Raw genomic sequence first — 12,703 nt, 5'->3', positions numbered from 1 at the left:
GAGCCCCGCACTGCCAACATATCAGTTCAGAAGGCTTGCGATCTCCCAAACCAGTCAGAGACAACAGGTGGTCGGCTCACTCCATATCCGAGAGCTGGTACCTTAGCAGCACTTCTTTTTTAAGCGCTGCATACTTGCTGGCCTGAGGCAGGTCCTGGAGCAGTCCCATTACTTTGCGTGTAGTGGCTGAATCCAAAGCCGCGACGACGTAAAAATACTTTGTGTCATCCATGGTTATGCCGCGCAGGTGGAACTGAGCCTCGACATGCTGAAACCAAGGCTCTGGGTCGTGCTGCCAGAAGTCCGGGAGTTTAACTGTAGCCGCGAAAACAGCTGGTGCGGTCATGGCAGCGGCAGCAGATGAAGCGCTCTCTGAAGACATGCTGCAAACATTGGGGTCACCAATGTGGAAGTCGAGAGATGAGAGTTGAGCTTGAGTCTCTGTTCCTTTATTGGACTCCACTTGCAGCAAAACTCACTCACAGTTCAAAGCCTTTTGTAGCACATCCACTTTCCCACGACCCGGAAAACCTTACCCCTTTTCCCTTTAAAATAATGGTGTCCTTTGCGTGTGAGACCTACAGAATTCGTGTACACCTCACTTTAATACTTTCCTGGCTGCATCTGTCTTGTAATGTAGAACAAAACACTGCTCCTACTCCGACACTCCACACTAAGTTCCTCTGCTATGTTCGTTTAGTTGCTTCATGGATGCAATTGTGTATGATTAATACGGTGTGTCCTATGCTTAAGTTTTATGTAAGAAACAGAAATATATTGATAATCGAAAGGAATAAATACAGACATTCGTGTACAGGTTTAATAAAAAAAAAAGAGGGCCTTTGTAGAAGAAAACAAATACACTACAATCTACCAACTCCTACACCTGTACTAACACACAGCAGAAATGATCTTACGACTTTTGCGGGAAAACAGAGCTGCTAATCATCAAGAGCACCTGTAAGAGATGGGAAAGCTGAGAGAACCTGAATCTCAATGATTACCAGAGCATAAGATTTATATACGCACACAATGATGAGAGAGGGAAAAGAAAAACAAAAGAAAAAACAAAAACAAACTACATATGTCAGGAGAAATAAATAAATGAAATAAACAAAGCAAACAAAGGCAGGTATTCGTGCGGACAATGCAGTGTTATTTTACAGAATGCGTGGGGTGAGGAGTGTTCAGACATGAGTGCAACCATGCAAGTGCAACCGAGCCCCTGCGAAGGACATGCAGACCAGGAGAGCCCCAAGACCCGAGCCATCAGCAGCAATCCTGGAGCACGAATCTCAGCCACCACACCACTGAGGCGAACACGCATCCCCCCAGACGACAGCAGAGAAAGACTCCAGCCAGAGCCTGCCACAGCCACGGGGCAGAGGCCACAGCCACGGGGCAGAGGCCCCAGCGGGCCAAGACCAGNACTTTAAAAAGAATTAATTTGATTATTTGATTGAATATATTCATTAAATATCTTGTTTTTGATCACCACAAACCATTGTTTGTTTTTCTAAATTGAATCATTGCATAGTAAGTCAGGTTGCCTTCTACAAAAACACGTAAGATTACCATGGTTCAGGTTAGGATTTCCAGGTTCTGTACATGCAGTTTAACATCAGGGGTGATGTGGATCTAGAGAATCTCTTGTAGTGTGAGCGAGTACAGGTTAATGTGTATGTGACCAGCAGCAACCCAAGGCTTTGGATCCCCTGTAGAGGCTTTTCCAGTTCATTCAGATACTCTTTGAAACTGGTTTGCTCTCGCAGCCTGTTTACACAAAGGTGATGTTGAAGGACGATGGCTATCTACAGTTGCATGTCCATCTGTCGTACACACATACGCGTTGTGGCAGGAGACAAAGGTTAGATTTAACGTGTCACCCTGCTGATAGTAAAGTGTTTTATTAACCAAGTCTTGGTCCCTCCTCACCAATGTTTTGATTTTAATGACCAAACATGTTTTTAATCTGGTGATTCTTTTTCACCCACAGTATCAAAGATAGATATTGTTGGAGTGGTGCAAATATTTACAACTTTAGGATCTGTTAGTATTCCAGCCTAACACGTGAGTTAGATGTGCACAACATGATGTTTCAAACTACACACATGACAGCAATGTATTCTGTTTAGATTCAAATAGATGTTATTTAAATAGCACCAATTCACCACAAAACTTATCTCAGGCCACTTATAAAGTAAGATCTTACAATATATTACAGAAAACCAACAAATTAAATGATTCCTTGGGGATCGTGTGAAGAAAAAACTGCCTTTTAACACAAACAAACCTCTAACAGAACCAGACTCAGGGAGGCCAGCCATCTGCCTCTGTACATGTTTTCATTTAGGCAAGTGAGTCATAAAGCCATGTTTTTGTCTCAACTTTATTTTTTTCAATTTTTTTAAAATTAAAATTTGTTTTTCTTTTAACGTGTCCGGTCCAGCATCATAGCAAGCAGAACGACGATCTGGCTGCTATGTTGTACTGAACAAATTTGGGGGGAAGCTTTATGAATATAAGGCCCCTCTTGAAAATCTGATATTTATTTATTTCTTTATTTAATTTTATTTAATTCATTTATTTTGAATGCTTGCTTATTACTGAATTTAACATATTACTGCTGGACCTGATAGAGGGAAAAAGAAAAGTGTATAGTTCACAGAAGTGAGAGGGAGAGGGAAAGGAAAATAGAAGAAAACAAATATACCACAATCTATCAACTGCTACACCTGTAGAAATACACGACAGAAATGATCTTTTGCAGGAAAACATAATCATCAAGACCACCCCCCCAACCCACCCCCACCCAGATGCAGCAGACCGGGTATCCCCCAGGGCCAGTTGCCCCCCAGTGGTGCAGCCAGCCACCACTCCCGGTCCGTGGAGCAACCACCTCACTTTTACTTTTACTTTTACTTTTTATGGTATCTCTGATGACTAATGCCTACTACTACTATGGATACATTCCGTAAGTGGATGCAAGATAAGGAACGTTGCTGAAGGTGTGCACATGAGCATGGAGCCTTGAACTGTGACCTAAACAAGCTTGGACCAATATACAAAGGAAGTCCTTCATGAAGTGAAGCATTCAAGCACTTATCTTATTCATTACAGCTACACTGAATGAGCCCTTTTGAAATTAGTTCTGCAAAATTAAAAGGGAGAAACTTTGAAACCTGTGACTTATTGCATGATGGTTCAATGCTGTTAGCAGCTGCAGCAAGATCCTTTGGTCTTGAGAGTGCACGGTCACCCACATAACTACAGTAACTGTCGTAAGCCAGTTGAGCTGAACCAAACCCCTTGAAGGATCATTGATGCTGACAAGAGTTGGGTCAACACCTTTGACCCGGAGACCAAACAGCAGTCCTGAGTTGAAGGAGAAGGTGGCACATCAGGTCAGAAGCACACCAGTAGACTTTTCAGTCAGTGCTCCAAAATGGCCTCATTCAAAAGGACATTCAAGTGTCAGTGCCCTCCAGTGACCATACTGTTTGTTTTCTGTCTCCAACCAACAGAAAGTGCATCGAGATGTATAGTTGGCTACTCAAGCTTTTAGGAATTCAATAACCTGGACGACTAAAAATCTACATAGCCACATCACTTGTGTTTACACTTTGTTTTGCAGCACCTTGTGCTGTCCCAAAGGGCAAAAATACTTGAAGAGGCTTGTGACTACCTTAACAAACAATTACAAATGTCTTAAAAATGCCCTGGAGATGTATAAGGTTATTTTACACAAAAAATTTGCCAAAAAAAATGAGGCAGGAAGAAGAAAGCAAATATAGGATGAAGGTCCAGTGTTCAGGACCAGAGCAAACATTTCTGAGCAAAACAGTGCCAATTAGAGCTTGGTTCATTCTATGGCTCACTGCTGCTACTACGACTATGCAAGCTGCTATTGTTTGTGCGGTTGCGTGTTTTTGTGGATGGATGGATGGATGGATGGATGGATGGAACTAACCATTATTTTCATTGTTGATCAGTCTGTTGATCATTTTCTCGATTAATCATTTAGTTGTTTGCTCTATAAAATGGCATAAAGCAGTAAAAAATGTTGACCAGTGCTCCCAGAAACCCAAGATTATGTCCTCAAATGTCTTGTTTTGTTCACAGCTAAAAGATACTCAGTTTACTGTCATAGAGGAGTAAAGAAACCAGAAAATATTCATAAGCTGGTATCAAAGAATTTTATATTTATTTTCTTTAAAAATTACTCAAACCAATAACTCAATTATCAAACTAGTTGGCGATTTATTAACCAGCTGACAGCTCTACCAGAGTTTGATTTAACTGGGCTGAAAAGAGCAGCTGTGAAAACATGTTCAAATATTTGTCAGGCCTATGAAACTTATGTTCCTCAATACAGTCCAAAGTCTACATTTCTTCTGAAATAGGCCAGTCGCACAGTACACCGTGACGACCTGTGAGCAGTCTGGCAGGCCCGACCCACTCAGTAAAGTTTTGCAGAGGAGCAAAATATTTGAATGGTGCCTGTCAGCCAGCCTCAGGACTGTCAGAACATGCCAGCAGCCGGACAGGAAGCAAAGAAACACAAGGTCAGCCTGTCAGGCACATACATACGACTGCACTCTCAGAACACAAGCTATTCCTGATTGCCTTGTAGGCTACTTCACAGTGCCAGGTGCCTGGCAAGAAGCAAGGCATTAAGCTCAGAAAGAAGCAATTGGCAGCCTGGTAGGAGGCCAGTGCCTGACAGGCTGGGAACAAAGGTCTCCTGGGCTCTCACAGCTCTCTTCTATACTGATCTGCTGTTTTCTTTAATTCTGTTCCAACTGCTCTCTTCAAACCTGGTCTGCTGCACATCACTGTGCTCTTTTCAATTCTCAGTCTGAGGTCAGAACACAAGTCTGGGGCTGCGTCTCAAATCCCTTCCTACTTACTATTTAGTGCACCTCATTACTGCCTCAGTGAGAAAATGTAACCTGTACGCCTTCAAGAAAGTGACAAAAGACAAAAAGAAAGTCCTTGTGACATGCACATTTTTTCTACTAACAATTATCAATGCATTAAGTACCATTTATTAGATGTGAAAAATGCAGTTAAGTAAATGTATCTTTATAAAGTTTTAGGGGTAATGATATCCACACATTCAGCAAACACAGACCAACACGACAGGGAGTTTTTGATGATGCAATGGAGGCTTTGAGACTGAACCAAAACAGTAAAATTGAGAGCCATGACACATAAAAATACTTGAGCATGCAGCATTAAAGTGTACTTCTTTAATGAGTTTAAGTGACTAAATGTCAAGTGAACCATCTTACAAATAACTCTGATGTCAAAAGGTTGAAAAAAAATTACCTGTCAAATCTGATATCACTGGATGTGGAACCTTAAATTCAGTGATGTGAACAATTTTATGACTCAATATTCATGAACGGGCTGCAGGGTGGCTTGGTGGTTAGCACCGTTGCCTTGCAGGAAGAAGATCCCTGGTTCGCGTCCCGCTTACGATGCCTGGGATCTCTCTGCGTGGAATTTGCATGTTCTCCCCATGCAGCGTGGGTTCTCTCCGGGTTCTCCGGCTTCCTCCCACAGTCCAAAAACATGTTGAGGTTAATTGGTGATTTTAAATTGTCTGTAGGTGTAAATGTGTGCTTGGTTGTCTGTCTCTAAGTGTAGCCCTACGATAGAATGGCGACCTGTCCAGGGTGTCCCATGCCTTCGTCCTGAGTCAGCTGTCATAGACTCCAGCCCACTACCACCCTAGTGAGGACTAAGCGGTGTATAGATAATGGATGGATATTCATGAATAAAAAAAAAATATTACAAAGATGTTTTTATTTTATAGTCATCATGATAATAAAAATTTGTGGTCTGGAGAGAGCCTCGCAACTTTAGGTCATATTGGCTGTAAAAACCAGCTCTGGAAATACGTACAGTATCACTTAAGTGTTTTCTGTGTACTGTGCAAAGTGTATTTGTAACATCTGAAATTGCCAACAATAACACATCAGTGGTGGACTGGATCTAGGTGATGAAGCAGTTAGACAGCGTCCAACTGCATCAGCTCTGGAGGCCACAGCACACACACACACACACATCCACACACACAACCTGTGTTGGTGTGGAGCTCTGTCTAAAAACAAAGTAGAGGCAAACTGAAAGGATAAAGCAAATGTATATGCATTTCCTATTAAAAATAATTCAGTCAGTCAATGGTGCAGCACTTACATCCATAAACATCTGTGGTGAGGAGCCTCCCACACAGAGCAAACCTTCTTACTAGAGAGGAGGACAGACAGGAAAGTGCAGCAACAGATCTCTCAGGCCAGTCTCCTGTCTTCATTGTCATTTTAGCACTATGAGTAACACTAAACCTGGAGACAAATATCAGTTTTTAACAATTTTAAAGTTTATTGACTTTTGTGGAAATCCCTTTTGGACATATGGAACTACAAACTGAGTCCACAATATAGTAAATGGAGCTTGCACAACAAAATAAGCAGATAAACTGGACCTGCAGTCATCGAGCACACAGCAGGTACATGCGCCGGCTGTCATATCTATCACATCTACATACCGTGTGTGTGTGTGTGTGTGTGTGTGTGTGTGTGTGGGTGTGTGTGTGTGTGTGAGCCTGTGTGTGTTTGATGTGTGGGTGTGTGTCTCTCTGTGTGTGGGGTGATAGGAGAACAGCTCTCATAACCCTGTGGCTATCGCTGTAATGCATGGTGGGTAAATCCATCAGCAGGTATAGTTACCAATGGCAACAGAGGGACAGTCCGGATAAAAAATCACTGCTGCTTGTCCTGCTCTCACACTCAGAATGTGTCTTTCTCAGAAGTGAATTTATGCTGTGTTTTTCATCATTATATGGAAAACAAGTTCTCCAACAGGGCAAAGTGTCTATTTTTTTCAGTTTGACTGTAGATTACCATTTAGGTAAAAGCAGTTTGCTTAAATCACCATGATTGAAATATTTTCCCCACTAAATTTTACAAAGTTAAAAACTGTATTTGAAAGTTATCTTTAATAAATATCAAAATAAAACCATTAATCGGCCAGAAACTGTAAAAAATAAAATAAAATTAATTTTTGTTAGAAAAACAGCTAGAAATTTTGCATTTTAAACTTTCCAATGGCCCTTGAAGTACTCAACTGTGATGTGAAAATAACCAGAAAAAAAAAACAGCCAAAATTAAAAACTGCTCTCCAAATCCAAAGCATTTAACGACTCAGCTTCTACCAACAGTCCTCTAACAAGCATCTGCTGACATTTTACTTGAACTGCAGGCTGTGCTCACATACAGTAGATAAGAGACAAGTATGGGAACAAATTTAAATTGTAAGTTGTAAAATATTTTTAGTGTTTCCACAGTATTGGTAACATCTCTTAGATCTGGGAAAATGTTGTACATGTTGATTCCTTTTTCCCTTAATTTGTAAAATAAATACTCAAGGAAATGTATGATTTATGGCATTATATCTGTGATATGCTACACAAAAGATGATTTTATTTTTTTTCTTATTCTTGCTCTTGTTGCAATGTTTTCACAAAAGTGTTGGATTTAATATTGTCGTGGAAAATGTGTGACAGGAACAAAAAAAGCTCAGAAACTGTTTGATGTTCAGAGGGTTAAAAAGCTGCAACAAAAATGCTTTTAAATTATCTTTTTCAAAAGATGCAGGCTTGTCAGACCACACTTTAAAATGACTATACCTGTGTTTAACTCATTTACAACAAACACACTCATCAGTCCTCCACAATGTAATTAAGATCCAGTTTTCCTCGTTTCTGATACTGCCACTGATGACAATATTTATGATGTTATGAAAAAGTCTGATGTAGAATAGCAGAGTAGTGAATAATAAAGTAATGGTAGTAAAGTAGTTAGTACACCGTAAATTATCACAAGTAGTCACCCATACAAGTAAATACTTTGCATATGACGAATACGTCATCCTTCAAATGGGTAGGGGGAAACCAGATAAAATGGACACTATCATTATAAGTTTATCTGCACGGCAGCCGGCGTTACTCGGCAGCCGTGAAGCTGCTGTGGATGATAAACGATCACATGTTCCTGTTACCTGTGCAGGCACAGCGGCCGGGGACCGGACACCGGGCTGTGTGTTGTGGGACTCCGTAGCTCTCGCAGGCACCGACTCTCTCTCGCTCCGCTCCGCAGGCGACTCTGCGCGTTTCCCGGGACGCAAGCACAGCTTCTTGGCAGCGGGAGCTCCGTAGTCCTCCTCGGCGCTGACTTTCCTCGCTGCAGCTGTCGGTGTCGTTGCTGCCGCCGCGTCCGTCGGTGTCCCCCTCGGACTCACATCCGCAACATCGGTGACCCGGCGCAGGTACGGGACCACGAGCTGGAGGTGGGACTGCGCGTGACCGTTGACCGTTTCCGAGGCAACGTAAAGCGTGGTAGTCGGCCTGAAGCCCGCAGCCCCCACGATGCTGTTGAGCGTTGCTATGGAGACAGCGCCGATGCAGTGGTTGGTGTAGGTCTTGGAGAGCTTGGCAGCGCGCGACAACATCTGCATCCTCGTGCCCAACAGGTTCTTTCCGATGGCTTTGTTCTCGTACCATGTCACGTCGCTCGCGCAGCAGTGGTCCCGGGGCCGCTGGAAGAACGCCCTGCACAGCGGATTCCGTTTGGACACGTACCGGACGAAGCTTGCGTACGGACACTGCTCCGTGCCCGTCTCGTACATCCGCGGCAAGGTGTCCTCGTCTGCGTCCGGACGCTTCTTGGTCCAGGTAGCGGAGCGGGACTTGTGGTACGGTCCCAGAGCCTTAAAATACACAAACTTTCTTCCGTCCTCGTCCACGGCCAGGCCGAACGAGTCCTCCTCCAGCTCCCGCTGGTTCTCCCTGCCCCTGGTGCAGAAATACATACAGGTCTCGAACCAGACTTTGTTGAGCAGCCCGAACGGGGTGTCGATGTTGAACACGGAGGACTCGTACAGTTTCCGCAGGTCTGAGCGCGTGATGGCTTGTTTCTGCACTACGGGACCGGCGCCCTGCTCCTCCAGCCTCCGGATGACCGCGGCCAGGGTCAGGTTGGCGCTGCGCAGCTCTGGGTCCTTGGTGAGATCCAAGGTGCGGCAGTAGGGCGGCTCGTTTAGGTACCGGTTCAGGGAGCTCCGGATGCTGATGAGGGAAGACTTGCTGTACAACTGTCCACTTTTGGAGCGCGCCTCCGCGTAAAAGGAGCGCAGCACCGCGCAGAGCGCATCCTTGTCCAGAGTTTCAAAGTCTGGACTTTGGGCTTTCTCACTGAGGTATTCCCTGAAGATCCTCACCGCATACCGGGTCGCCAGGCGGGTGTTCTCACTCAGCTTGTTACGTTCTGACCGCTGAAGATCTCCCTCCATCAGCCCACAGGGGATTCTGCTGCTGAACGGGTCCGCCTCTCCCTCCTCCTCTCCTCGGTCCATACTCCGCATAACGACCGCTTGTGTCTCCGCGGTGGAACCGCTGGAGTCCAGCACTGTGCTCCCTGACTCCCACTCCAGCTCCCCACCATCTTTATCGGACTCCTCGTCCTCCTCCTCCTCCCCAGTGATCTGGACCTCCTGGATCTCATCTTCATCTTCCTCCTCATCATCCTCATCCCTGCTCTTCTCGGGGCAGCTCATCTGCTCCTGCTCCGTGTCTCCGCTGGCAGGCATTCTCGCCATATTGCGGTCTGTGAAGCAGTCCTCCGGCAGCGCGCATGCGCTATATTGGACCGCAGCGCTGAAAGCCTTTTGTGCTTAAGTGACCTTCAGCCGTGCACGCGCTTTTTTAAGGTACAGGGAGCGAGCGCAGCGGGAGGGTAAATTTGGAGGCGCGCTCCCTGCCAAAAAGGCTGCAGTATTGGACTGAATATTGGACCAGCAGCACCAACACTGTGATGTGGTAAATAACAGGACTGCAGGAGTGCAACCTCTAGTATCAAACAAACACTATTTAAAATCTGTGTGGCACACCATAGGATGAGAAGGCGACAACCCAACAAGACAACAACAGTCAGACTAAAGAGGTTGTAAGAATCAATTCAACACAGTGATTTAGCTTGTTTAATGAGTTACATACTACACACATCTGGCTAGCTTTTTTGCTGCACAAGTTACGCTGTCTGTTCAGCTGTTTGTGTGTTTTGAATAGACCTAATGTGCATGGTGTTAGCTCTTGTGTGGGTGTGTACGGCATGTATGTGAAATACGTTTGAACTTGTGGTATAATCTAAGAGCTAAAATGAACAAATACAGTCCATAGCCTACACATGAACTCACTAAAGAGCTACCCACATGCATACTTTTCATAACCGTCAAAGGAGTAAATGACATAAAAAAAAAATGCACATACTGGAATGGATTTAATACAAACAAAGAAGGAACTCTGAACTGCAGCCTTTCAGGCATTAAAATAACGCACAAGCTAATAGACAAGACATAGATTTATGCACACCAACACATAGCAATGCCATGGAAGGTCAGAGTTCCCTGTCCTTACTTTGGACCACACATGCACAGACACAAAGTTTTCAGTAATTCGATGAACTACAAATATGCTTGGTAATGTTCACCACTAAGGTCAACCATGTCAGATAAAGAGGGTTCTGTATTGTTATGTAATATGGTGGCTTTCACTTGTAGAGCAGCCCAGGGTCAAGATTTAACATATTTGTTATGCAAATTAAATGATTTTGAAATTATATTTCAAAATAAAGTTCCATTCATAAATTTCTGCAAACTAGAGGACTATTGGTTTGGGACTTTTAATAAAGCTTCCATGGTGTTGGTCTGCTGCAGTACTTAGAGGAACCAACAAATTTATGGACAGGAGGCCGTTTCATGCATTTATCTGGTCGTATTTGTAAGATTTCTAGCAATTAAAAACATTATTTTTAACAAAAGCACCCATATCGTTTAAAAATGAAATTCTGATGTCAATAGCACTTTGTTCAAAGATAAAACTTAAAGTCTTAATGTAAAATATGTTACTAGTTCTTCAACTTAATTATATACAATTGAACTAATAAATAACTTGAATCTGAGCACTTCTTGCACATGTGCTAGATTTTTTAGTGTTTACATTGAGTGAATGACACAAAATAGACCACTACTGCTACAAGTCATCCGGATGTTTTGGCGCTACAAATAGAATAAAATATTTTCCACAAAACATGACATAAACCATCATCAAAGTTCTTTCACAACACTCATTTAAAAGTCTGTGTTACAAACTTTGGAAACACTTGCTGATATAAAGTTTAATTTAATAACTGGTCTGGAGCTTCATCAGCAGATTAAGTTTACACACTCCATGTAGAATGATTAAAAACTCCAGAAAAGTTACCAAATGGACAGTGTAGTGAAACTGTTTTGCCAGCTGCCATTTCCAAGGTCAGAAGTGAACACTGCACCATTTCTTGCATCTTCATTCTTACAAGGGCTTCACTGTAATACAACTATACCACTAAATTGCTGGAATGTCCCTTTAACACTCCTACTGTATTGATGACAGTTAATAGTTTGCCCACTTTTTCATACGTTTGTGCAATATATTATGTTTAGATGGGCTCAGCCAGAGTGCTGGAAGGAAGAAACATTGATCCTTTGTGTCTAAGACATCCTTTTCTGATGTGCAGTTATCTTAGCAGTTATTTTAGCAGCTTCTTAATATAGTATCCCATCATGCTCTGTGTCTGCTCCCAGCTAAGAGCACTGGTTTCTCCCCTGGGCAAACATGACCTTGATATACAGTCAGTACCCCATGTACTGCTCTCAAAGCTGTTTGGACTACATCAACTTATTGTCTCCTATTAAACTACTGTGCTGCAACTGATATTCACAGTGGTGATGAGCATAATCTGTATTACACTGTGGCAAAAAAAACAAAAACAAAACAAAACAGACCAAAGTAAAAATTCATTCATTTCTTTACACTTTTTAATCAAATAACAGCATCTGATGACACTGCCGTAACTGAACAGCTAAATCACAATAATTCTGTTAATGTAACAGTGAGTTTGAGAAAGGGCCCCATATGCAGGACACAGGAGGCAGGTTTCAGCAACAACACAATTCGAGCTTGCCTAACAAAAACGGATGCATCAAGTCCAAACAAGAAGACAGGAAGCAGGTGAAAGCTAACAGAAATCCAGTGATTCTACTAAAAACACAGGAAACAAGCTGAGGTCGGACACAAAAACAACAAAAAGGTTTCAAAGACTACACAAGGTTCAGCCCAGAAACACTGAAGATTTGAAACAGGAGACATACACTGTAAAAAAAACAAAAACAAACATTTTTAACAGTTTTTAAGTGTATTCTTTGAAAAAATAACAGTTTTTCAATATATTTTCTGTAAAATTATGTAGTATCCAGGAAATATCACACAAAAGTATTACTTCATGTTAAATCTCAACAAACAGATATTTGTGCCAGGCATTTCTCCAAACAAAATGCCATGAGAATAAATGCAGTGCCAACTAGAAAAGCAATAAGATATACGTACGATAATATATAATATATAAAATATAATAAATAATAAATAACAAATGTTGCCTTGGGCACTTATTTCATTCTAATGACACCAGGCTTACATAAAAGAATATAGAGAGAGATAATGTAAATGGTCACCAGGACACAAAAGCTGCAGGTATAGAAACCCCAGACAAATCTGATAACATTGGCTTCGGATTTGTGACTTTGCCGCAAAAGAAGGTTCCCACAT

The 12,703-nt window shown here is 42.6% G+C and overlaps 1 protein-coding gene across 1 annotated transcript; it reads right to left on the bottom strand.

Annotated features, from left to right (window-relative positions):
• Positions 1-8,064: 8,064 nt before the first annotated feature.
• On the bottom strand, positions 8,065-9,660 carry LOC103367782 (uncharacterized; the record flags this gene model as incomplete). The annotated part of the gene is made up of 1 exon (XM_008295910.1): positions 8,065-9,660. A coding segment is annotated over exon 1 (1,596 nt), but the record flags the coding sequence as incomplete, so codon positions are not given.
• Between the last annotated feature and the right edge of the window lie 3,043 nt (positions 9,661-12,703).

Source organism: Stegastes partitus, unplaced genomic scaffold (assembly GCF_000690725.1).
Source record: "Stegastes partitus isolate 25-593 unplaced genomic scaffold, Stegastes_partitus-1.0.2 Scaffold1083, whole genome shotgun sequence".
NCBI classification, from domain to species: Eukaryota; Metazoa; Chordata; class Actinopteri; family Pomacentridae; genus Stegastes; species Stegastes partitus.
The sequence above is the reverse complement of the archived record's forward strand: the minus strand, read 5'-3'. Positions and strand labels throughout refer to the sequence as shown.